General features: G+C 37.2%; 1 protein-coding gene across 29 annotated transcripts in view; it reads left to right on the top strand.

The window, feature by feature from the left end:
- Nucleotides 1-26,331, top strand: part of RIMS2 (regulating synaptic membrane exocytosis 2) — a 724,815-nt gene that overhangs the window by 158,282 nt on the left and 540,202 nt on the right. For all 29 annotated transcript variants that reach the window (XM_078353414.1, XM_078353401.1, XM_035276348.3 and 26 more), the window contains one exon: nt 16,571-16,781. In XM_078353414.1, the coding sequence (XP_078209540.1) occupies nt 16,571-16,781 (211 nt within the window). The remainder of the gene's footprint in view (nt 1-16,570; nt 16,782-26,331) is intronic.

The raw sequence follows: 26,331 nt of genomic DNA, 5'->3' as shown, positions 1-26,331 counted from the left end.
GTGGGCAGGTGTAAAGAGATCAAATGGTGAAAGAGGAAGCAAGAGAGTAAAACGAAGGAAGCCAGAGTCTTTTCCACATCTCACTCTTGTCAGGGCTAATACATTTTAGTGCAAGAACTCACTCATTCCCAAGGAACGGCATTAATCTATTCATGAGATATCTGTCCCCATAACCCAAACAACTCTTAGGAGGCCACATCTGCCAATACTGTACTGCCACATTGGCAATCAAGTTCAACATGAGTTTTGGCAGGGACATTCAAACCCAGCACTTGGTTGATTGGCTAGTATTCCAGTGCCTCTGGAACTGAAACAATATTGCTCTTCCTAATTTTTCTGTCTTGTTCTTTCTTCCAATGGGGTTTAGTCATTTACTGAGAAGAATTTCAAAGATAAGAAGTGTATCAACAGTGTTGCAGTGGAAATGTACAGTATGGTACAAATGTACAAATATGTGTCAAATTGCTACACTTGGAAAGATGATTCTTCTAAATGGTGGGAGAAGCTCTGATGCAGAGCTCATTCATTTGTGGGCCTGAACCTCCTGTAGTGTTGCTTGTTTTGAGTTAACAGAGCTTCACTTAAACTTGGTGGGAGATTAATAGGGGAAAATAGGGTATTATCTGAAGTGACAGGAAAAGTTAATAAAACTGATTTTAAAACAGTTTTCATTGATATTAGATATAAAAAAGGAAGAATACTTTTGTGATGAAGTAGATATAAGGACTCCTGGAATTTTGTTTTTTAATTTACTGGCTGACTTTATGTTAGCACTTGGAAATCTAACTTTTCTTAATGTCAGGTTTCTTGAGCTATAGTTTGTTTACAGTAAAATTAATGTCTTTTATGCATATACTGGAGTGAGTTTTGGCAAACATAAAATCTATCACTATAATCAAGACATAGAATATTTCCTTTATCCCAAAAGGTTTCTTGTGCCCATCACTTTACTCCAGCCCCTGGCAACCATTAATCTGATTTTGCTTTTCTAAGAATGTCATATAAGTGAAACTATATCATAGAGAAGTGGGCAGTCTACAGTACACAAGCCAATTCTTTTCCACTGCCTGTTTGTGTATAACTAGTAAGTTAAAAATAATTTTTTACACTTTTAAATGATTGATTAAATTTTTTTAAATTTATGATATTTTGTAATTGTAAAAACAACATAAAATTCAAATTTCAGTGTGCATAAATAAATCTTTACTGGAACACAGCTACACTTACTCATTTATATATTGTTCATGACTACTTTCTAGATCATACTTTTTTTTTTTTGAGATGGAGTCTCACTATGTTGCCCTGGCTGGAGTGCAATGGTGCCATCTCGGCTCACTGCAACCTCCACCTCCTGGGTTCAAGCAATTCTCCTGCTTCAGCTTCCTGAGTAGCTGGAATTACAGGTGCCCACCACCATGACCAGCTAATTTTTGTATTTTTTAGTAGAGATGGGGTTTTACCATGTTGGCCAGGCTGGTCTTGAACTCCTGACCTTAGGTGATCTGCCTGCCTCAGCCTCCCAAAGTGCTGGTGTTACAGGGATGAGCCACTGCACCCGGCCCATATTTTTAAATATTTTATTAAATAAATATTTTCTTAACGTATCTAAGAAGTCTTTGCTTATTCCAAGATCACAAAGATATTCTTGAATGTTTTCTTCTAGAATTTTTATAGTTTTAGCCATTATATTTAGTTTTGTAATTCATTTTGAGTTAATTTTTTTATAAGGTGTGAAGTGCGAGTTGAGGTTTTTGTTTTTTACACATGGATTTTCAATTACTATTTATGTTAGTCTCTTCAACTTGGCTCCGAAGAATAACCTGGGTTATTTATGAAGAAAAGAGTTTTATTTGGCTCATGTTTCTGCAGGCTCCACAAGAAATGAAGTGCTGTCAATGGCTTCTGGTGAGGCCTCAGAAACCTTCCATTCGTGGTGGAAGGCAAAGGGGAAGCAGGCACGTCACATGGCAAGAGAGGGAGCAAGGGCAGGGAGTGGTCCCAGACTTTTAAAAACAACGATTTCTCCTGTGAACTAGCAGAACAAGAACTCACTCTATGAGCATGAGGAGAGCACCAGGGCATTCATGAGGGATCCACCCCCATGACCCAGATACCTCCCACCAGGCCCCACCTCCAACTCTGGAAATTACATTTCAATGTAAGATTTAGAGGGTACAAAACATCCAAATGATATTGCTAGGTTTACATATAAATTTCTAATTGCTTAAAAGACAATTTTTTTCCATCAAATTACTTCAGCACCTTTGTAAAAAGTGTTAATGATCACTAAGTATTGTACTACTTCTGGACTTACCATTGCATCCGTTGATATGTAACTTTATCCTTTGTCAATACCATGTTTACTTGATCACTACAGCTTTCATAGTCTTCAAATCAGGTACTATGAGTCTTTCAGCTTTCTTCGTTTTTAAAAGAAATTTTTGAGCTAGCTGGTCAATTTTTATAAAACAAAATATGCTGGGAGTTTGATTGGGAATCACGTTGATTCAATAGATCTTTTCAAAGAGAATTGTGATCTTAACAATTTGAGTCTTGCCATTGGGTAATGCAGTATATTTTTTCTATTATTTAGGTCTCCCTTGATTCTCTTATCAATGTTTTATAGTTTTCACCATAGGAAGCCTGTTCATATCTTGTTAGATTTATACCTGAATCTTTTTTCTTTATTTCTGGTGCTGTTGCAGACTGTGTATAAAAATATTTCTTTTCAATTGTTTATAGCTACTAAATACATATGTAATTTTTTGGTATATTAATCTTGTATCCTGTGACCTTGCTAAATTCATTTATTTGTTACACGACTTTTTTTTTTTTTTACTAGTTTCTTTGAGATTTTATACATAGACAAGCAGGGCAACTGCACATAGTTTTCTGTTTTCCTTTCCAATCTGTCAGCTTTGTATTTTCATTTTCTTTTGCCTTAATGCAGTGGCTAGGATTTTAAGTTTGATGTGGCTTAGAAGTAGTGAAAGAGGACACCTTGTGTTGTTAACTGATCTTATGGGGAAGTGTTCAGTTTTTTGCCGTAGAGTGTGATGTTAGCTGTAGACTGTTTTACAGATGTTCTTACTGTGCTAAGGAAGTCTCTGTCAATTCTTAGTTTTTTAAGTTGTGTGACATGCTTTCTCAGTGTATTTTTAGGTAATCATATTAATATGACAGATTATATTGCTTGAATTTAAAGTATGGATTTAAACTTGCATTTCTAAGATAAACACCACCTATTTGTGACGTATTATCCTTTAACACATTTTTGGATTTGATTTGCTAATATTTTTGGTGTTGAGAATTTTTACATCTGCTTATGAGAAATAGTGTGTTGGTCTATAATTTCTTCCAGTATCTTCATAATTAAAAACTTTTTTATTATACTTTATGTTCTTGGATACATGTGTAGAACATGCAAGTTTGTTACATAGGTTTACATGTGCCATGGTTTGCTGCACCCTTCAACCCATCGTCAACATTAGTTGTTTCTCCAAATGCTATTCCTTCCATAGCCCCTCACTCCCCAACGGGCCCTGATATTTCCCTCCCTGTGTCCATATGTTCTCATTGTTCAACTCCCACTTATGAGTGAGAACATGTGGTGTTTGGTTTTCTGTTCTTGTGGTAATTTGCTGAGAATAATGGTTTCCAGCTTCATCCAGGTCCCTGCAAAGGACATGAACTCATACTTTTTTATGGCTGCACAGGATTCCATGGCACAAGTGTGTCACATTTTCTTTATCCAGTCTATCATTGATGGGCATTTGGGTTGGTTCCAAGTCATTGCTATTGTGAACAATGCTGCAATAAACAAACGTCTGCATGTGTCTTTATAACAGAATGATTTCTAATCCTTTGGGTATATACCTAGTATTGGGATTGCTGGGTCAAATGGTATTTCTGGTTCTAGATTTTTGAGGAATTGCCACACTCTTCCACAATGGTTGAACTAATTTACACTTCCACCAACAGTGTAAAAGTGTTCCTATTTCCCCACATCCTCTCCAGCATCTGTAGTTTCCTGAGTTTTCAATGATCGCCATTCTAACTGGTGTGAGATGTTATCTCAATGTGGTTTTGATTTGCATTTCTCTAATGACCAGTGATGATGAGATTTTTTTCATATGTTTGTTGTCCACATACATGTCTTCTTTCGAGGAGTGTCTGTTTATATCCTTTTCCCAGTTTTCAACGGGATTTTTTTTTCTGGTAAATTTGTATAAATTCTTTGTAGATTCTGGATATTAGCCGTTTGTCAGATGGATAGATTGCAAAAATTTTCTCTCATTCTGTTCCTCTGATGGTAAGTTTTGTTTATTTGTTTGTTTTTGCTGTGCATAAGCTCTTTAGTTTAATTAGATTCCATTTTTTATTTTTGGCTTTTGTTGCCATTGCTTTTGGCATTTAGTCTTTGCCTATGCCTATGTCCTGAATGGTATTGCCTAGGTTTCCTTCTAGGGTTTTTGTGGTTTTACCTCTTACATTTAAGTCTTGATTTCCATCCTGAGTTAATTTTTTGTATAAGGTTTCCTTCTAAGAGTTTCAGTTTTCTGCATATGGCTAGCCAGTTTCCCCAATACCATTTATTAAATAGGGAATCCTTTCGCTATTGCATGTTTTTGTCAGGTTTGTCAAAGATCAGATGGTTATAGATGTATGGTGTTATTTCTGAGGCTTCTGTTCTGTTCCATTGGTCAATATCTGTTTTGGTACCAGTACCATGCTGTTTTGGTTACTGTAGCCTGTCTTCATGCTTTTTTTTATTAAGTTGATCTTCCATCTCGGACATTCTTCTGCTTGATTGATTTGGCTACTGATACTTGCATATGCTTCACAAAGTTTTCGTGCTGTGTTTTTCAGCTCCATCGGGTCATTTATGTTCTTCTCTAAACTGATTATTCTAGTCAGCAGTTCCTTTTTTCAAGGTTCTTTGCTTTCTTGCATTGGGTTAGAACATGCTTTTTTGGCTTGGAGGAGTTCATTATTACCCACCTTCTGAAGCCTACTTCTTTCAATTTGTGAAACCCACTCTCTGTCCAGTTTTGTTCCCTTGTTGGAGAGGAGTTGTGATCCTTTGAAGAAGAGGTTGTCTGGTTTATGGAATTTTCAGCCTTTTTGCACTATTTTTTTCTCATCTTGGATTTATCTACCTTTGGTCTTTGATGTTGGTGACCTTTGGTAGAGTTTTGGTGTGGACATCCTTTTTGTTGATGTTGATGCTATTCCTTTCTGTTTGTTAGCTTTCCTTCTGACAGGCAGTTCCCTCTGCTGCAGGTCTGCTGGAGTTTGCTGGAGGTCCACTCCAGACCCTGTTTGCCTGGGTAACACCAGCACAGGCTGCAGAACAGCAAAGATTGCTGCCTGTTCCTTTCTCTGGAAGCTTCATCCTAGGGGCGCACCTGCCAGATGCCAGCTGGAGCTCTCCTGTATGAGGTGTCTGTTGACCCCTGCTGGGAGGTTTCTCCTAGTCAGGAGGCATTTGGGTCAGGGACCCACTTGAGGAGGCAGTCTGTCCCTTGGCAGAGCTTGAGGGCTGTGCTGGGAGATTCACTGCTCTTCAGAGCTAGAAAGCAGGAACATTTAATTCTGCTTAAGTTGTACCCTCAGTACCCCTTCCCTCAGGTGCTCTGTCCCAGGGAGATGGGAGTATTATTTATAAGCTCCTGACTGGGGCTGCTGCCTTTCCTTCAGAGATGCCCTGCCCAGAGAGGAGGAATCTAGAGAAGCAGTCTGGCTATAGTGGCTTTGTTGAGCTTCACCCAGTTTGAACTTCCTGGTGGCTTTGTTTACACTGTGGGAGAAAACCCACCTATTCAAGCCTCAATAATGATTGATGCCCCTTTTCCCATGAAGCTCCAGCATCCTAGGTCGACTTCAGACTGGGGTGCTGGCAACCGGAATTTTAAGTAAGTGGATCTTAGCTTCCTGGGTTCCGTGAGGGGTAGAATTCACTGAGCTAGATTACTTGACTTCCTGGCTTAAGCTTGCTTTCCAGGGGAGTGAACAGTTGTGATTCACTGGTGTTCCTGGCACCACTAGGGTATGAGAAGAAACTCCTGCGGCTAGCTCAGTGTCTGCCCAAATGGCCACCCAGTTTTGTGGTTGAAACCCAGGGCTCTGGTGGCATAGGCACTGGAGGGAATCTCCTGGTCTGTGGGTTGTGAAGACTGTGGGAAAAGCGTAGTATCTGGGCTGGAGTGCACCATTCCTCACAGCATTGTCCCTCAGAGCTTCCCTTTGCTAGGGGAGGGAGTTCCTCAACCCTTTGCACTTCCCCTGTGTGGTGACACCCCACCCTGGTTCTGCTGTCCCAGTCAGATGAGCCAGGTATCTCAGTTGAAAATGAAGAAATCACCCACTTTCTGTGTTGATCTCTCTAGAAGCTGCAGCAGACTGGAGCTGTTCCTATTCAGCTATTTTGCCAACCACGAGCCGTAAATTTTTTTGTTTGTTTAAGAGATGGGTTCTTTCAGGCAATCCTCTTGAGTTAGCCTCCTGAGCAGCTGGGACTACAGGGATGTACAACCATGCCCAGATTCTTTGTGTGGTTTAGTGTCAGAGTAATACTGGCATTAATAGATTAGTTGGGAAATGTTCTGTTAGTTGGGAAATCCTCTGTTTTCTGGGAGAGACTATGTAGAATTGGTATTATTATTTCCTTCAGTGTTTGGTAGAATTCACCAATTAAACCATTGAGAACCAGAGTTTTAGATTTGAAAGGGTTTTAAACTATGAATTAAAATTTATTTAATAGATATAAAACTTGCCAGCCTATTTTTTTTGGTGAAAGAAGTGTGCTAGTTTCTGTCTTTTAAAGAAATGATCAGTTCTTATGTAAGTCATAGGATTTATGGGCATTCAGTTTTTTGTAATCCTTTGTAGTCTTTTAAATTTAATTTAGATTAACTGTGAGTTCTGTAATAATCTCTGTCATTCTTGCTGTAGGTAATTTGTGTCTTGTTTTCTTCATCATTCCAATTAGAGGTTTATCAATTTTAGTGATTTTTTTCCTTGAAATTTTTAAATTTTTTGTTTAATTTTTAATTAACAAAAATTGTGTATGCTTAATACAACATGGTGTTTTGAAGTATGTATATATTGTGGAATGACTCAGTCCAGCTAATTGCCATATGTATTACCTCACATACTTATTTTTGTGGTGAGAACACATAAAGTCTACCCTCTTATGATTTTCAAAATACATTATTAATGTTGTACAATAGATCACTTGAATCTCCTATCTAACTGAAATTTTGCATCCTTTGACCAGCATCTCCCTAACCTTCCATACCCCAGTCTCTGGTGATCATAATTCTACCTTCTACATCTATGAGTTCAACTTTTTAATATTTCACATGTAAATGGATCATGCAGTATTTGTCTTTCTGTGCCTGGTCTACTTCACTTAGCATAATGTCCTGTGAGTTCATCTATGTTGTCACAAATGACAGGACTTTTTTCTTTTTTATAGCTGAGTAGTGTTCCATTGCGTATATATACCACATTTTCTTTATTGATTCATTCACTGATGCATACTTAGTTGATTTATATCTTGACTATTGTGAATAATGCTGCAATGAAGATAAGAGTATGAACATCTCTTCAACATACTGGAATCTGTAGGGTTTACCATAGATGAGATTATGTTGTCACAAACAGAGACAATTAAATTTCCTTTTCAATTTGGATGCCTTTTATTTCTTTCTTATTCTTAATGGCTCTTGCTAGGATTTCCATTACTATGTTGAAAATAAGTTGTAATAGTTGGCATCCTTGTCTTCTTACTGATCTTAGAGGAAAGTTTCCAACTTTTCATCATTGAGTATGATGTTAGCTATGAGTTTGTAATGTAACACCTGTATTGTGTTGACATATGTTCGTTCTATACTTAATTTAAGAGTGTATTTATCATGAAAGGATATTGAATTTTATCAAGTGCTTTTTCTGCATCTATTGAAATGATCATATGGTTTGTTCTCTTCATTCTGTCAATGTGGTGTATCACATTTATAGAATTGTGTATGTTGAACTATCTTTGCATTTCTGGAAGGAATCCAACTTACTCAGGGTGGATATTCCTTTTATATGTGATAGTGAAGTCAGTTTGCCAATATTTGGTTGAGGATTTTTGCATCTATGTTCATCAAGAATATTGACCTGTAATTTTATTATTTTTGTAGTTTATTGTCTGGCTTTGGTATCAGGACAATGCTGGCCTCATAAAATTATGAGTTTGGATGTATTCTCTTCTATTCAGTTTTGTGTAAGAGTTTGAGAAGGATTGGTATTAGTTCATTGTAGTGTCTTATGATCCTTTGTATTTCAGGATTTTTCGGGACTCCACCTGATTTTTTTTAGTGGAGTCTCCTTTTTTCTTAGTTTAGCTAAAAGCTTATTGATTTTGTTTATATTTTTTAAAAAACAACTTTTAGTTTTATCTTTTCTATTTTTTAAATTCCTGATTTCACTGATTTCTGCTCTGATACATATTATTTCCTTTTTTCGCTAACTTTGGGCTTAGTTTGTTCTTCTTTTTCTAGTTTCTTTGGTTGTAATTTTAGGTAATTTATTTGGGGTCTCTATTCTTTTTTGATCTACCCATTTATTGTTATAATTGTTCTCTTAGAATTGCCCATGCTGCACCACATATATTTTGGTGTGTGTTGTTTCCATTTTTGTTTGTCTCTAGGTGTTTTTTTAACTTTCATGTTAATTTTTTCTTTGACCAACTAGTCATTCAGGAGCATATTGTTTAATTTCCATGTGTTTGTATAGTTTGCAAAATTTCTCTTATTATTGAATTCTAGTTTTATTTCATTGTGGTCAGAGAAGATACTTGATATAATTTCATTAAAAAATGTATAAAGACTTGTTTTGTAGCCTAACTTATGGTTCCTCCTTGAGGATGATCCATGTGCTGAGGGGAAGAATGTGTATTCTGTAGCCATTGGATGAGATGTTCTTTAAATACCTATTAATTCTGTTTGGTCTATAGTGCAGATTAAGTCTGATGTTTCTTTGTTGGTTTTCTGTCTGGATGATCGGTCCAATGCTGAAAGTGGGGTTTTGAAGTCTCCAGCTATCATTGTATTTAGGTCTATCTCTCTCTTTATTTGCTTTCAATATCTGGGTGCTTCACTGTTTTTATGTATATAGATTTATAATTATTATATACATTTGCTGAATTGATTCCTTTATCATTATATAATGACCTTCTTTGTCTCTTTTTATAATTTTTGTCTTGAAATCTATTTTGTCTGATATAAGTATAGCTACTTCTGCTCTTTTTTGGTTTCCTTTTGTATGGAGTATCTTTTTCCGTTGCTTTATTTTTAGTCTGTGTGTTTGTTTATAGGTGAAGTGTGTTACTTTCAGGCAACAGATCTTTTTTCAAAAATACATTCAACTACTCAATGTGTCTTTTTTTTTTTCTCTGAGATGGAGTCTCACTTTGTCACCCAGGCTAGAGTGTAGGGGGGTGATCTCAGCTCACTGCAACCTCTGCTTCCTGGATTCAAGCGATTCTCCTGCCTCAGCCTCCTGAGTAATTGGTATTCTAGGCATGTGCCACGATGCTCAGCTAATTAAAAAGAAATTTATTTTTAGTAGAGAAAGGGTTTTGCAGTGTTGGCCAGGCTAGTCTCAAACTCCTGACCTCCAGTGATCCTCCTGCCTCAGCCTCCAGAAGTTCTGGGATTACAGCCATGAGCCACTGTGCCTGGCCCCATGTGTCTCTTGATTGGAGAGTTTAGTCAATTTACATTCAATATGAATAAGGTTTTACCCCTGCCATTTTGTTTTTTATGGTTGCTTTGTGGTTCTATCTTCCTGCTTTCCTTCCTTCCTGTCATCTTTGTGGTGAAGGTCAGTTTCTCTTGTGGTGTGCGTGAATAGCTTGTATTTTGTGTGTCTGTTGTATGTTTTTTGATTTAAGGTTGCCATGAAGTTTACAAATAACGTCTTAGAATCTATTATTTCAAACCGATGACAACTTAACACTGACTGCATAACAAACTGATAAGCAAAAAAGCAAACTAACAAAAATACTAAACAACCTTTATTCCCCTTCTTTTTAACTTTATGTTGTTTCTGTTTATATCTTACTATACTGTCTATGTTTTGAAAAGATTTTGTAGTTACTATTTTTGATACAGTCATTGTTTAGTCTTTCTATTCAAGATATCAGTAGTTTATACACCACAATCACAGTGTCATAATATTTTTTTGTTTTTCTGTGCATTTACTATTACTAGTGAGTTTTGTACTTTCAGATGATTTCCCATTGCTCATTAACATTCTCCTTTGCGATGGAAGAAGTTCCTTTAGCATTTCTTGTTGGCAGCTCTGATGTTAATGAAATCCCTCAGCTTTTGTTTGTCTAGCAAAGTCTTTATTCCTTTATGTTTGAAGGATATTTTTACTGGATGTACTATTCTAGGGTGAAAGATTTTTTCCTTCAACACTTTGAATAGCCATGCTACTTTCTCTTGGCCTGTAAGGTTTCCGCTAAGAATTCTGCTGCCAGACATATTGAAGCTTCATTCTATCTTGTGTCTTTCTTTTCTCTTGCTGTTTTTGGGATTCTTTCTTTATCTTTTACCTTTGGGAATTTGATTATTAAATGCCTTGAGGTAGTCTTTTATGGGTTAAATCTGCTTGATGCTCTATAACTTGCTTGTGCTCGAATATTGATATCTTTCTTTAGGTTTGGGAAGTTCTCTGTTTTCCCTTTGAACAAACTTTCTACCCCTATCCCCATCTATACCGTTAAGGCCAATAACTCTTATATTTGCCATTTTGAGGCTATTTTCTAGATCTTCTAGGTGGACTCGTTTCTTATTCTTTTTTTTCCCCTCTTCTGACCATGTATTTTCAAATAGCTTGTCTTCAAGGTCACTAATTATTTCTTCTGCTTTATCAATTCTGCTGTGAAGAGACTCATGCATTCTTCAGTACGTCAGTTGCACTTTTTAAGACTAAAATTTCTGCTTGATTCTTTTAAATTATTTTAATCTCTTTGTTAAATTTATCTGATAGGATTCTGAATTTCTTCTCCATGGTATCTTGAATTTCACTGAGCTTCCTCAAAACAGCTATTTTGAATTCCTCTGTCTTAAAGGACACATATTTCTGTCTCTCTGGGATTGGTCCCTAGTGCCTTATTTAGTTTGTTTGGTGTGGTCATGTTTTCCTGGATGGTCTTGATGTGCATAGATGTTCTTTGGTTTCTGGGCATCAAAGAGTAAAGTATTGTAGTCTTTCAGTCTGGGGTTGTTTCTACCCATCCTTCTTGGTAAACCTTTCCAGGTATTTGAAGGGACTTGGGTATTGCGATCTACGTCTTTGATCAATGTGGCTGTATCTTCACAAGGGCCCATGCCAATCCCAGTAATGTTGCAGACTCATAGAGGTACTGCCTTGGATAAGGTCTTGGGTAAAATCTGGGAAGAATTCTCTGGATTACTAGGCAGAGACTCTGTTCTCTTTCCTTATTTCCTCCCAAACAAATCAAGTCTCTCTCTCTCTCTCTCTCTCTCTCTCTCTCTCTCTCTCTCTCTCTCTCTCTCTCTCTCTCTCTGTCTCTCTGGGGCTGCCTGCGGTTGGGGAAGAGTGACACAAATACCCCTGTGGCCACCACCAATGAGACTGTGCTGGGTCAGACCTGAAATCATCCCAGCCTTGTGCCTCACTGAAGGTTCACAGTAACCACTGCCTAAGTACCACCTGTGTTCGCTCAGGGATCAAGGGCTTTACAATCAGCAGGTGCTGAAGCCAGCCAGGCTTTTGACCTTTTGTTTAGAATGGCGAGGTGCCTCCCCTTCCCAGACAGGCTCATAAATGGTATTTCAGAGCCTGGGTCTGTAGTCAGAAGCCTCAGGAATCTACCTGATACTCCATTCTACTGCGCCTGAGCTGGCACCCAAAACATAAGACAAAGTTCTCTCTTTTTTCCACAAGCAGTGAAGTCTTTTCTTATGGCCACCACAACTGGGAATGTGTTGAAGCCAGCACATCTATGAGTCTCACCCAAGGCCCACGTCGAGTACTGCCTGGGCTTTCCTGCTGACTATTCAGAGCACTAAAGCTTTTTAGTCAGCAGGCGATAAATCCTGCTAGGACTGGGCTTTTTCCTTTAAGGCAGTGGCTTCCTTTCTGGCCCAGGATATGTATATAAATGTTGTCTGGGAGCTAGGGGCCTCACAGCTGTGGCTGATATATTCTGCTGTGGCTGAGATGGTATCCAGGTTGCCAGACAAAGTCCTTTTTACTCTGCCAAGTGAGGGATGGAGTCTCAGAACTGTGGGCTGTGCTACCTGGGGTTGGGGGGTGGGTGTGGTGCAAGCACTCCATTTGCCACCTCAGCTGGTGTCTCACTGGGTTGCATGCTCCCCATATCCACTGACTTTGAGCCCAGCACAGAATCAGGAATTTCCCAGGAATTGTGGTCCTGTGGCCTAGATTACTTTTCAGGATTATTTAGGACCCCAGACCCCTTTAGCTCATGGTGATGGGGCTTGTCTTTGTCTGAAGTCAGGTTCATAGTGCTGGGATGGGCAAGTCCCTTCTGGATAGGGCTGGTCTGAATGCCCCGTCCATGCGGGGTGGCTGAGTTCTGCCTGGTGTCGCTTTCCACTGTGATAGGTCATCACTGAGTTTCAGTGAAAAGTCTCACAATTACTACACTCTCCCTTCCATAAGGTCACAGATTCTCTTCCTGTACCCTGTGGCTGCTGCTGATAGACAAAGAAAGGATGGCATTGAGAATTTAAGACTGTCTTTTCTACCCTCTTCAGTGCCTCTTTTTTATGTACAAAGTTAAAACGAGGTACTGTGATTGCTCATTTGATTGTTGGTTCTTATGACAGCGATTCTTTTGTGTGGAGGTGTTTCTGTGAGGAGGATGATTAATGGAGGCTTCTCTTCCACCATCTTCTTATACTTCCTCTTTTGGTGGTGTTATATATCCTTGCGTTTTCATGATTATTCTTACCTTCTGTTGATGGCTGTGCATGTGAGAAGTAGGGGCTTATTCCAGTGTGTTTAGATTGTCTTTGTCTGGAAAACAGCTTCACCAGTGAGCCCATGTGGTGATTCTGGGCAAGCTGTTTGGCATGGTTGTTAGGTGGGCTTGTTACTGGAATTCTTGAGCAGACTGAACTGGTAACTGGGTCTGCAGATTATGTGTCTCTGGCCCCTGGGTTCATTAGGTTGGGCTTTGATCCTGGAATCTCTGCGTGGACCAATTAACTTGGTCTGTAGGCTTTGTCCTCAAACCTGTTTCTGTGGGAACTGGCCTTAAGCTTGGATCCACAGAGGCTGACTTGGCATTGAAGTTGGCCTTGAGCTTGTGTCAGGAGGGGCTGGCTACGTGTTGGGATAGGGTTGGTGCACAGGTGCATTGTGATGGACCTTGAGTCCATGGGACCTGACCTGGTGCTTGGTTGGTCCTGGAGCCCAAGCTTTTTAGGGTGGAACTTGTTCTTGTGTCTGCAAGAGTGAATTTGGGTACTCTTTCCATGTGGTTTGACTTGGCACTACTGGGTTCTGCTGTCACAGTATTGGTCTGTGGGTCTGCTGGAGTGTGGTTTTGCGGGGCCTGGCCTGGAGGTGGGGCTTCAGGGACCAGCATGGTATTCAGTATGCCTAGATTATGTTTTTGCATGTTCTGACCTCTCGCCGTAAGCCAGGATGCTAACCTGTTGCTGTTTTGGGCCAATGCTTGCAGCAGTATGGGCCTCTGTTGTACTGGGCTGGTCTGAAACCTGAATGAATCCTGGAGGCTAGGGCTGCAGGGGCTGGTTTTGTGTTGAATGGGCCTGGACATTGTATCTGTAGGTGCTATCCTGGAGGCTGGGTCTTTTCATGCTGGCTTGATGACTAGCGCTTTAGGCACTTGTCCTGTGCTGGGACATGCCTTGTAATGTGGGGCCATGCCTTGTAATGTGGGGCCATGTGAGCCAATATAATAATGGGAGTGTTCAGGAGCCCAGGACTGCTGGGGCTGCCCTGGTTCTGTAGTATGCCTGGAAGTTGCATGTAGACCTTGTCCACTGGGCAGGCCTGGAACCTAGAGCTGTGGGATCTCACCTGATGCCAGGGCTTGGAGGCTTGGGCTGCAGGGGCTGGTTTGGTGCTAGGTGGGCCTGGAGCCTATATCTACAGAGGCTGGACTGGAGGCTGTTTCTGAGGGTGCTAGCTTCTAGCTTGATGATTGAGCTGCAGGGGCTGGCCTGCTGGGGTGTGCCTGGTTCCTGGGGTCATGGGGGCCAGCCTGGCACTGAGGGCATTGTAGAAGCCTGGGGTTATCCCGGAGACTGGGCACAGCCAAAGACCAAGTCTGGTGGTCAGGTGTGGAGCCTGGGGATGTGGCATTTGTTCAGGCCCTGGAGTGGGCCTGGAGGCTCAGTCTGTATGTACAGTCCTGATGTCTGTGGCTGTGGGGGTCTGCATAGTACTGCATTTTGTCCGTCAAACAGTAAACAATTGCCTGATATTAGAGTTCAAGGTAGAGTTGAGGGCTCTGTTCTCTCTTTTTTCCCCTAGCAATGAATATCTCTCTTCGTGCTATGCTGTCTGAGGTTGGGGAAGTATGAACAGGAAACCTAAAACTATCCTTACCCTGTTCAATGTGCCTTTTACTTTTTTTGCTACACTCAGTTGCTATAATCTCTCACCTGGTTTCCTCAGGTTTCATGAAGGTGTTTTCGCATGTGGAAAGTTGTTCAAATTGATGTTTCTGTTGAGGAACAAATGTTGGAAAGTCCTATTCCCTTAACTTGCTTATGTCAGTCTCCACTGATTTTTAAAAAATAAAACCAGCATTTGGTTTCATTGATTTCTGTTCTAATTGCTTTTATTTATTTTCTGCTTTCTTTGGGTTTAACTTTCTATTTTCTTAAGTTTTTGAGACACATTTTATTTTTAATATAAGCATGTATTTCTTTGTCTAGGTCTCTTTTTCCATATGGTACTTCCAAGGAGTATCATACTCTTTCTATTTCTAGAACTTCCTTTAAGTTCCTTTCAGTGACGGTCTACTGCCAATGAATTTCTTCTATATGTATTCATCAAAAAAATTTTATTTTTAAAATTTTATTTATTTTTATAATTTTATTTTCTGAAGCCGAGTTTTACTGTGTATGAGATGCTGGGTGGACTTTTTTTGTTTCCCTCTCTTCCAGTACTTTGTAGATATCACTCCAAAGCTTTCCAGCTTGCATGGTTTCTCAAGCGTAATCTTCTGTAATTCCTACCATTGGGTCTCACTACACAATGTGTATTTTCTTTGGCCACTTTCAAAGTTTTTTCTTTATCTTTGGTTTTTAATAGTTTCACTATGAAGGCAAACTAGGGGCATATGTTTATATTTGGTATTTGATTTTATATTTGTACTTCAAGGGATTCTCTGAAGTTCTTGTGTTTAATTTGGTGTCTTCCATTAGTTTTGGAAAATTGTTGGTCATTATCCCTTCAAATATTTCCTCCCTTTCTATTCTTTTTCTGTGAACGATTATACATATAGTAGGTTGGGTTAACTCTTGGGGGATGCACGTTTGTTTTATATTCCCCACTTATTTTTATTCTTTTTATTTAGTTTGGATAAATTTTATTGACTAATTTTTAAGGTTATTTATATTTTCCTCAGCTCTTTCAAGTCTATTCAGGAGCCCCCAAAATGAAGGAATTCTTCATTTTTAATAGCATGTTTTTTATTCCAGAATTTTCTTCCATTTAACTAGAGCATCTATCTAGTGTTTTTTTTTCTCTCTCTTTGGATTCTTCAGATCACTCTGATTGAGACTGTGTCTCAGTGATTTGAAGTTCATAGGCCTTGGCTTCACTGTGTAAGTCAAATTAGCTTTCTGTATTTCTGAATTTAAATGGTAGAAAAATAATATTGTAAATATTTTAGTGCATATGATTGAAAATATACAGCAATTGGTAGATAGAAATTTAGAATTATAGTTTCAAGAAATATTTGTATAAACATGTATTATATTGATTGGTTATTTAATATGTGTATTAGAAGGTGGAGGCCAGGCATGGTGGCTCATGCCTGTAATCTCAGCACTTGGGAGGCTGAAGCAGGGGAATCCTTTGAGGTCAGGAGTTTGAGACCAGCCTGGCCATCATGGCGAAACTCTGTCTCTATTAAAAATATGAAAATTGGCCTGCACAGTGGTGTGTACCTGTAGTTCCAGCTATTTGGAAGGCTGAGGTGGGAGAATCGCTTGAACTTGGGAGGCAGACAATGCAGTAGGCCAAGATTGCGCGGCTGCTGCACTTCAGCCGAGGCAACAGAGGAGTGAGACTTTGTCTCAAATAAAAAACAAACAAACAAACAAACAAACAAAAAGACAAAACTCGAAACTAGTTGCCATACTTTTACAAATAATGTGCCACGAAAGGTGTTATTTTATCATCAGAAAATTAAAATTTCTTTCTTTTTATTCTTATCTTGTATACTTTTTGGTTATAAAACTGTGTCTATAAATTGTGACAAATTTTTCTTTAGAGACCATTAGTAAAGCAATATTTTTCTTATCTGTTTTCTTTGCAGAAAACTGCATCAGCAGTTTGAAATGTATAAGGAGCAGGTAAAGAAGATGGGAGAAGAATCACAGCAACAGCAAGAACAGAAGGGTGATGCCCCAACCTGTGGTATCTGCCACAAAACAAAATTTGCTGATGGATGTGGCCATAACTGTTCATATTGCCAAACAAAGTTCTGTGCTCGTTGTGGAGGCCGAGTGTCATTACGCTCAAACAAGGTACAGAAATGAAAATTAGAGTTCTCTTCTACTGAAGCTTAATTGTGAATAAAGAGGACTGAAATTGATATTCAGAATAACCAAAGAATAAAACTATATTATCTTCATTTTAGATAAAATTGTGGTTTTAAATTTTGTCACGGCATTTAAAAGGTCTTATTGTTTCATGTCAGTTAGCTTATGATTTTGTTTTGAATCATAGCATCTTAGACTTTTAAAGATGAAGATAATTTTGAAATCAACCAGCCTCACTCCTTTATTTTATAGATGCAGAAAATTTAGATCAGAAAAACTAAAGTTTGTTCTTAAAGCCACACAACTGATTAATATCAAAGTTTTGATACAGCTTTCTCCATACTTTACATACTTCTACAAACTTTGTAGATCTCTTTTTTGGCTCTTTACTTTTCTTTTCCAAGAGGCCCTTTCCAGCTTTACGTTTCTGTTTCATAATTGTATAGCTGTATTTCTCTGCTTCACAATTGAAGCTACATTCCTTTGTTCTTGTTTTAACTTATTTAATATAATAAAATAAACATTAGATGACAGAATTTAAAGAAGAAATGTTAAGGATTTATTTCGTACGTACACTAGATTTTTATAGTTTATCTACTCATGTTACTTAGTATGTTAATTTAACCCAAAGAATGCTTTGTTGTAATTAGCAAAAACAATATATAAAAATGATTGTGACCAGGCATGGTGGCTTACACCTGTAATCTTAGCACTTTGGGAGGCCGAGGCAGGCAGATCACTTTAGCCCAGGAATTCTAGCCCAGCCTGGGCAACATGTTGAAACCCGGTCTCTATAAAAAAAAGCCACAAAAATTAGCCAGGCATGGTAGCGAGCCCCTATAGTCCTAGCTTCTCAGGAGGGAGAGGTGGGAGGATGACCTTAGCCAGAGAGGTCAAGACTGCAGTGAGCCATAATTGTGCCACTGCACTCCACTCTGAGTGACAGAGAGAAACTCTGTCTCAAAAAAAAAAAAAAAAAAAAAAGTTTGGGCCCGTCTTGATGGCTCCCTCCTGTAATCCCATCATTTTGGGAGGCCAAGGAGGATGTATCACGAGGTCAGGGGTTTGAGACCAGCCTGGACAATATGGTGAAACCCTGCCTCTACTAAAAAATATAAAAATTAGACAGCGTGGTGGCATGTGCCTATGGTCCCAGCTACTCAGGAGGCTGAAGCAGGAGAATCTCTTGGACCCGGGAGGCAGAGGTTGCAGTGAGTTGAGATCGTGCCACTGTATTCCACCCTGTGTGGCAGAGTGAGACTCCATCTCAAACAAAAAGTTTGTGTCAGTAAATTCTTTAGAATTTGAATTTATCTACTTTCTTCACTGTTGGTAAGAATGTAAATTAGTAGAGCAACTATGGAGAAGAGTATGGAGATTCCTCAAAAAAAAAAAAAAAAAAAAACCTGAAAAACTAAAAATAGAACCCCCATATGATCCAGCAATTCCATTACCACATATAGTACCCAAAAGAAAGGAAATGAACATACCGAAGAGATACCTGTATTCCCCTGTTTATTGCAGCATATTAATAATAGCCAAGATACGGAATCACCCTAAGTGACCATCAACAGATGAAACGATTTTAAAATGTTGTGTATATACACAATGGAATATTATTTAGCCCTAAAAAAAGAATAAAATTCTGTCATTTGCAGCCACATGGATGGAAATGGAGGTCATTATGTTAAGTGAAATAAGCCAGTCCTGGAAAGACAAATACCACATGTTTTCACTCATATGTGGGAGCAAAAAAAAAAAAAAAAGAAAAAAAGATCTTATACAGGTAGTAAATAGAATGGTAATTAATGGAGGCTGGGAAGGGTAGGAGGAAAAGGGAATAAAGGGGTCAGTTAATGGGTAGAAAAATATAGTTAGATAGAAAAAACAAGTTCAGTGCTCAGTTACAACAAGGAGACCATGGTTAACAATAATTCACTGTGTATTTCGAAATAGCTGGGAGAAAAGATTTGGAATGTTCCCAACACAAAGAAATGGTCAGTGTTTGCCATAACAGATATCTCAATTATCCAGATTTAATCATTACACATGGTATGACTGTTAGCATTATCACATATACCACATTAATATGTACAACTATTAAATACCATGTATCCATAATTTTTTTAAATTTAAAAATACTGAAAGTTAAAAACTGTCAATTAAGAATTCCACAAGGAGCAAAAATATTTTTTTAAAGAATGAACACAAAATTTTTAGCATGAAAAAATTGAAAGCATTCATCACCAGCAGACTTGCCCTTAAAGAAATACTGAAGGAAATACTTAAGACAGACAAAATATAATACCAAATATAATTATAGATCTACAAAAAGAAACAAGTAAGGCCAGAAATAACTATGAGGATATAGATATTTTCATAAATTATTTAATATTATTGAAATAATATAATAATAAATTATTTAAATAATATTAATATTTGAAATTCTTTGAAGATAAATGTTTTATACAAAAAGAGTGATAATGTATTGTGGGGTTTATAAAATGAATAAAACTAAAATATGACACCAGAAACATAGAATCCAAAGAGGAGAAATAGAAGTCCATTATTGTAAGTTTCTTATCAGTTGAAAGTTGACAACAATAATTTAAATATGTATTCTACAAATCTTGAATAACTTAATAAAATAACAAAACAGCTACAGCTATTGAGCCAACAAAGAAGAAAATATGAATCATAAAATACTTGAGTAATCTCAAAAAAGGCTAAAAAAGAAAAAACAAAGAACAGATAAGACAAAATCAAAAAGCAAGATGATGTAATCAAATGAGGCCATATCAATAATCACAGTAAATGTAAATTTTCTGAACATGCAATTAAAAGAAAGAGATTGTCAGGTTAATATACAGCAAGATCCAATTCTATGCTGACTACAAGAAAAGTACTTCAAATGTAAGACACAAATACATTTTAAGTAAAAGAATAGAAGAAGATATATTATGTTAATGCCTAACCCAATAGGATGGAATCGTATATATACATATTTGAACATATATAAATAAATATATATGTAAATAAATAAATATAATAAATAAATATATATTTGAACACATATAAATTATATATATTTATTATATATATAATAAATACATATGTATATATATACACACATACACAGAGACAGTGTGAGAGAGAGAGGGAGAGGGGAGAGGGAGAGAGAGAGCCAGAGAGAGAGAGAGAAAGAGAGAGAACACTTGGTCTGTATATTTATTAGACCAAGGGAATTTCAGAGAAAAAATATTACCACTTGGTCTATATATTTATTAGACTAAGCGAATTTCAGAGCCACAAATATTACCAAAAATAAAGAATATCACCTAATAATGATAAAAGCATCTGTTAAATTAGAAGATATAACAATGTTAATATTTATGTCCCTAAAAACAGAGCCTAAAAATACATGAAACTAAACCTAATAGAACTGCAAGGAGAAATAGACAAATCCACATATTGTTATATACTTCAAAATCCCTCTGTTAACAATTTAAAAATCCTTTCATCTGTTGATGGTCACTTAGAGTCATTCCATATCTTGGCTATTGTGAACATGCTGCAATAAACAGGGGAATATAGGTATCTCTTCAATATGTTTATTTCCTTTCTTTTGGATATGTAACTGGTAGAGAAATTGCTGGATCATATGGTGGTTCTACTTTTTTTTTTTTTGAGGAATCTCCATACTCATAGTGGCTCTACTAATTTCCATTTCTACCAAGAGTGTACGAGTGTTCATGTTTCTTTGCATCCTTGTCAACATTTGTTATTTGCTTTTTCATAATTGTGATAATTGTGATTTTGATTAGAGTGAGATGATATCACATTGTGGCTTTAATATGCATGTGTCTGATGATTAGTAATGTTGATCGTTTTTTATATACCTGTTGAATATTTGTTGTTTGTCTTCTTTTGAGAAATATCTATTTAGGTTCTTTGTCCATTTTTACATTGTGTTATTTTTATTTTGCTATTGAGTTGTCGGAGTTTTTGTATATTCCAGTTATTAATCCCTTATTGGACAGATAATTTGTAAATATTTTCTTATATTCTGTGGGCTATCTCTTCACTCTGTTGATTATTTCCTTTGCTGGGCATGATCTTTTAGCTTGATGTAATTTCATTTGTCAATTTTTGCCTTTGTTGCCTGTTTTTGAGGTCTCATTCAAGAAATATTCATGCAGACCAATGCTTAATTATTTTTTTATAGTAGTAGTGACACAGTTTCAGGTCTTAGATTAAGTCTTTATTTTGATTTTATTTTTATATACAGTGTCAGGGTTCTAGTTTCATTTTGCATATGGATATTTAATTTTCTCAGAACCATTTATTAAAGAGACAGTCCTTTACCCAGTGGATATACTTGGAGCCTTTGTTAAAAATGACTTAGCTGTAGCTGCATTGATGTATTTCTGAATTCTCTGTTCTTTACCCTGGGTCTATGTATCTTTTTATACTGTACCATTCTCTTTTGGTTACTCTAGCTGTATAGTATATTTTGAGGTCAGGTGATGTGATGCCTTCAGCTATTTTGTTTTGTTTTGTTTTTGTTTTGTGGCTAAGACTTGCTTTGGGTATCTAGCAACTTTTTGGTTCCATGAGAATTTTAGATTTTTTTTTTTCTGTTTTGTGAAGAACGTCATTTGTTTTTTGTTTTGTTTGTTTGAGACAAGATCTCAGTTTGCCACCCAGGCTGGAGTGTATTGGAGCAGTCATGGCTTTCTTCAGCCTCAATCCCCTGAGCATAAATGATCCTCTTGACTCAGCCTTTTGAGTAGCTGGAACTATAGTGTGCATCACCGTACCTGGCTAATTTTTTGATTTTTTTTTTTTTTGTAGAGATGAGGTCTCACTATATTGTCCAGGCTGATATTACACTTCCATCATTTTGGTTTTTTTTTTTAAGTTTAAGATGAATTCTCATTCTTTTGCACAGGCTGGAGTGCAGTGGCAAAATCTCAGCTCACTGCAACCTCCGTCTCACAGGTTCATGCAATTCTCCTGCCTCAGCCTTCTGAGTAGCATGGATTACAGGCACACACCACCATATCTGGCTAATTTTTGTATTCATAGTAGAGGCAGGGTTTTGCCATATTGGCTAGGCTGGTCACAAACTCCTGACCTCAAGTGATCCACCTGTTTAGACTCCCAAAATGCTGGAATTGCAGACATGAGCCACCACACCTGGCTTGCCATTGGTATTTTTTTTTTTAAATTTGTTCCTTCTCTTCTTGTGTGTTTTTTTTTAATTGTACTTCAGGTTCTGGTTACATGTACAGAACATGCAGGATTGTCGCATAGGTACATACATGACAATGTGGTTTGCTGCCTCCATCCCCCTGTTACCTATATCTGGCATTTCTCCCCATGTTATCCCTCCCCAACCTCCCCCCTTCCCCACTGTCCTTCCCCTATTCCCCCTCAACAGGGAGGGAAGACCCCAGTGTGTGATGCTCCCCTCCTGTGTCCATGTGTTCTCATTGTTCAGCACCCACCTATGAGTAAGAACATGCAGTGTTTGATTTTCTGTTCTTGTGTCAGTTTGCTGTGAATGATGGTTTCCAGATTCATCCATGTCCCTACAAAGGACACAAACTCATTGTTTTGTATGGCTGCATAGTATTCTATAGTGTATATGTGCCACATTTTCCTTGTCCAGTCTGTCATTGATGGGCATTTGGGTTGGTTCCAGGTCTTTGCTATTGTAAACAGTGCCACAATGAACATACGTGTGCATGTGTCTTTATAGTAGAACGATTTATAATCCTTTGGATTGCTGGGTCAAATGGAATTTCTATTTCTAGATCCTTGAGGAATCGCCACATTGTCTTCCACAATGCTTGAACTAATTTGCACTCCCACCAACAGTGTAAAAGTGTTCCTATTTCTCCACAACCTCTCCAGCATCTGTTGTCTCCAGATTTTTTGATGATGGCTATTCTAACTAGCATGAGATGGTATCTCAATGTGGTTTTGATTTGCATCTGTAATGACCAGTGATGATAAGCATTTTTTTCATATGTTTTTTGGCCCCATATATGTCTTCTTTTGAAAAGTGTCTGTTGATATCCCTCACCTACTTTTGAATGGGTTTGTTTTTTCCTTGTAAATCAGCTTTAGTTCTTTGTAGATTCTGGATATTAGCGCTTTGTCAGATGGGTAGATTGCAAAAATTGTTTCCCATTCTATTGGTTGCCAGTTCACTCTAATGATTGTTTCTTCTGCTGTACAGAAACTCTGGATCCCATTTGTCTGTTAATTAGATCCCATTTGCTTATTTTGGCTCATTGGCATTTTAATAGGTATTGCATTGAATCTGTAGATCACTTTTGGTAGTTTTGACATTTTAACAGTAGTAATTCTTTAATCCATGAAAATAGGATGCTTTTCCTTTTATTTTTGGTATTCAATTTATTTCATCAGTGTCTTATAGTTTTCATTGTAGAGATCTTTCTTTTTTTTAGTTCAGTTTATTCATAGGTATTTATTTTATTTTTTATAGCTATTGTAAATAGGTTTGCTTTATTGATTTCGTTTTCAGATTGCTGCTGCCATACAGAAATGCCACTGATTTTTGTATGTTGATTTTGTATTCTGTAACTTTGCTGAATTTGTTTAAGAGTTTTTGGTGTCATCTTTAGGGTTTTAATGTAAGATTGTGTTATCTGTGTAAAAATCTAATCTTACTTCTTCCTTTCCAATATGGATGCTTTTAATTTATTTCTGTTGCTTAATTGCTTTTGCTAGAATTTTCAGTGCTATATTGAATACAAGTGGTGAAAGTGGGTATCATAGACTTGTTCCAGATCTTAGAGGAAAGACTTTTAATTCTTTTTCCCTTCCATATGGTGCTAGCTGTAGGTTTGTCATATATGGCCCTTATTATTTTCAGGCATGTTTCTTTTATATCTAGTATATTTAGATTTAAAAATCATTATTAAATGCATTTGTAGAATGTTAATATGGCTTTATGGTTTTGGTCTTTATTTCTATTATTGTGGTGTGTCATAGTTCTATTATTGTGATGTGTCACATTTATTGAATTGTGAATGTTGAACCATCTTTGCATTCATGGGATGATTATCATAAATGATCTGTATATAATGTGTTGTTCAATTCAGTTTATTAGAATTTTTTTTGAGGATTTTTGCATCTATGTTCATCAGAGACACTGGCCTATAGTTGTCATTGTTGTTTTTGCATCTTTGCCTGTTTTCATTCTCAGGCAAATACTAGCCTCATTGAATGAGTTTGGAGGTAGTTTTTCTTCTTCAATTTGTTGGCAGAATTTGAGTAGAAGTGGTATTAATTCTTCTTTTAAATATTTGATAGAATTCAGCAGTGACTCCTTCAAGTCTTGGGCTTTTCTTTGATGAGAGACTTTTTATTATGGCTTCAATCTTTTTACTTATATTGGTATAAGTTTTCCATTTAATCATGATCCAATCTTGGTAGGTTGTATGCATCTAGAAATGTATCCATTTCTTCTGTGTTTTTCAATTTTTTGCCATATATTTGTTCATAGTAGTCTCTAATGATACTTTGTGTTTTCATGGTATTAGTTTTAATGTCTTTTTTATCTTTGATTTCTTTTATTGTGGTCTCTTCTTAGTTGTGTAGTGACAGGTTTGTTAATTTTGTTTGTTTTCAAAAAGCCAACTTTTCCTTTCATTTTTTTTTGTATTTTTTGTCTCAATTTTAATCATTCCTGCTCTTTTCTTTATTATATTTTTTCTATTAATATTGGGTTTGATTTGTTCTTGCTTTTTTAGTTCTTTAACATGCATTATTAGGTTATTTGAAGTGTTTCTAATTTTTTGATGTAGCCATTTATTGCTATAAACTTCCGTCTGCTTTATAGCACCCCATTAGTTTTGGTAATTTTGTATTTCCATTTGTATTTGTTCCAAGAAAATTTTTAAATTTTCTTTCTAATTTCTTCATTGACCTATTGGTCACTCACAAGCAGGTTGTTTGATTTCCATGTATATGTACAGTTTTTAACATTCCTCTTGTTACTGATTTTGAATTTCTTGCTTATGGTCAGAAAAGATACCTGATATGATTTTTACTTTTTAAAAATCATTGCTTTTTTTGTTTTCTGTTCTAAGATGTGATCTGTTCCAGAGAATGTTCTATATGCTAATTAAAAGAATGTGTAGTGTCACAGTTGGATGAAGTATTTTGTAAATGTCAGTTATGTCCATTTGGTCTAGAGTTTGGTTTAATTCTGATTTTGTTGTTGATTTTTTGTATGCATGCTCTGTTTATTTCTAAGAGTAGGTGTTGCTGTTTCGTAATATTGTTGTGCTGCAATCTTTCTTTTTATTATATATATATAACTTATTTTTTTTATTATTGCATTTTAGGTTTTGGGGTACATGTGCAAAACATGCAAGATAGATACATAGGTACACACGTGGCAGTATGATTTGCTGTCTTCCTCCCCTTCACCCACATCCGGCATTTCTCCGCATGCTATCCCTCCCCAGCTCCCGTCCCCCCTGTGCCTTCCCTATTCCCCCAAATAGACCCCAGTGTGTAGTGCTCCCCTCCCTGTGTCCATGTGTTCTCATTGTTCATCACCCGCCTATGAGTGAGAACATGCAGTATTTCATTTTCTGCTATTGTGTCAGTTTGCTGAGAATGATGTTCTCCAGATTCATCCATGTCCCTACAAAGGACACGAACTCATCGTTTTTGATTGCTGCATAATATTCCATGGTGTATATGTGCCACATTTTCCCAGTCCAGTCTATCATCGATGGGCATTTGGGTTGGTTCCAGGTCTTTGCTATTGTAAACAGTGCTGCAATGAACATTCGTGTGCATGTGTCCTTATACTAGACCAATTTATAGTCCTTTGGATATATACCCAGTAATGGGATTGCTGGGTCAAATGGAATTTCTATTTCTAGGTCCTTGAGGAATCGCCACACTGTCTTCCACAATGGTGGAACTAATTTACACTCCCACCAACAGTGTAAAAGTGTTCCTTTTTCTCCACATCCTCTCCAGCATCTGTTGTCTCCAGATTTTTTAATGATTGACATTCTAACCGGCGTGAGGTGGTATCTCAATGTAGTTTTGATTTGCATTTCTCTGATGACCAGTGATGATGAGCATTTTTTCACATATTTGTTGGCCTCATGTATGTCTTCTTTGTAAAGTGTCAGTTCATATCCTTTGCGCATTTTTGAATGGGCTTGTTTGTTTTTCTCTTGTAAATCTGTTTGAGTTCTTTGTAAATTCTGGATATCAGCCCTTTGTCAGATGGGTAAACTGCAAAAATTTTTTCCCATTCTGTGGGTTGCTGATTCACTCTAATGACTGTTTCTTTTGCCATGCAGAAGCTGTGGAGTATGATTAGGTCCCATTTGTCTATTTTGGCTTTTGTTGCCAATGCTTTTGGTGTTTTGTTCATGAAGTCCTTACCTACTCCTATGTCCTGAATGGTGTTGCCTAGATTTTCTTCTAGGGTTTCTATGGTGCCAGGTCTTATGTTTAAGTCTTTAATCCA

The sequence above is a fragment of the Callithrix jacchus genome, chromosome 16, assembly GCF_049354715.1.
Source record: "Callithrix jacchus isolate 240 chromosome 16, calJac240_pri, whole genome shotgun sequence".
Taxonomy (NCBI): Eukaryota; Metazoa; Chordata; class Mammalia; order Primates; family Cebidae; genus Callithrix; species Callithrix jacchus.
This window is presented reverse-complemented; position numbering and strand designations above follow the sequence as displayed.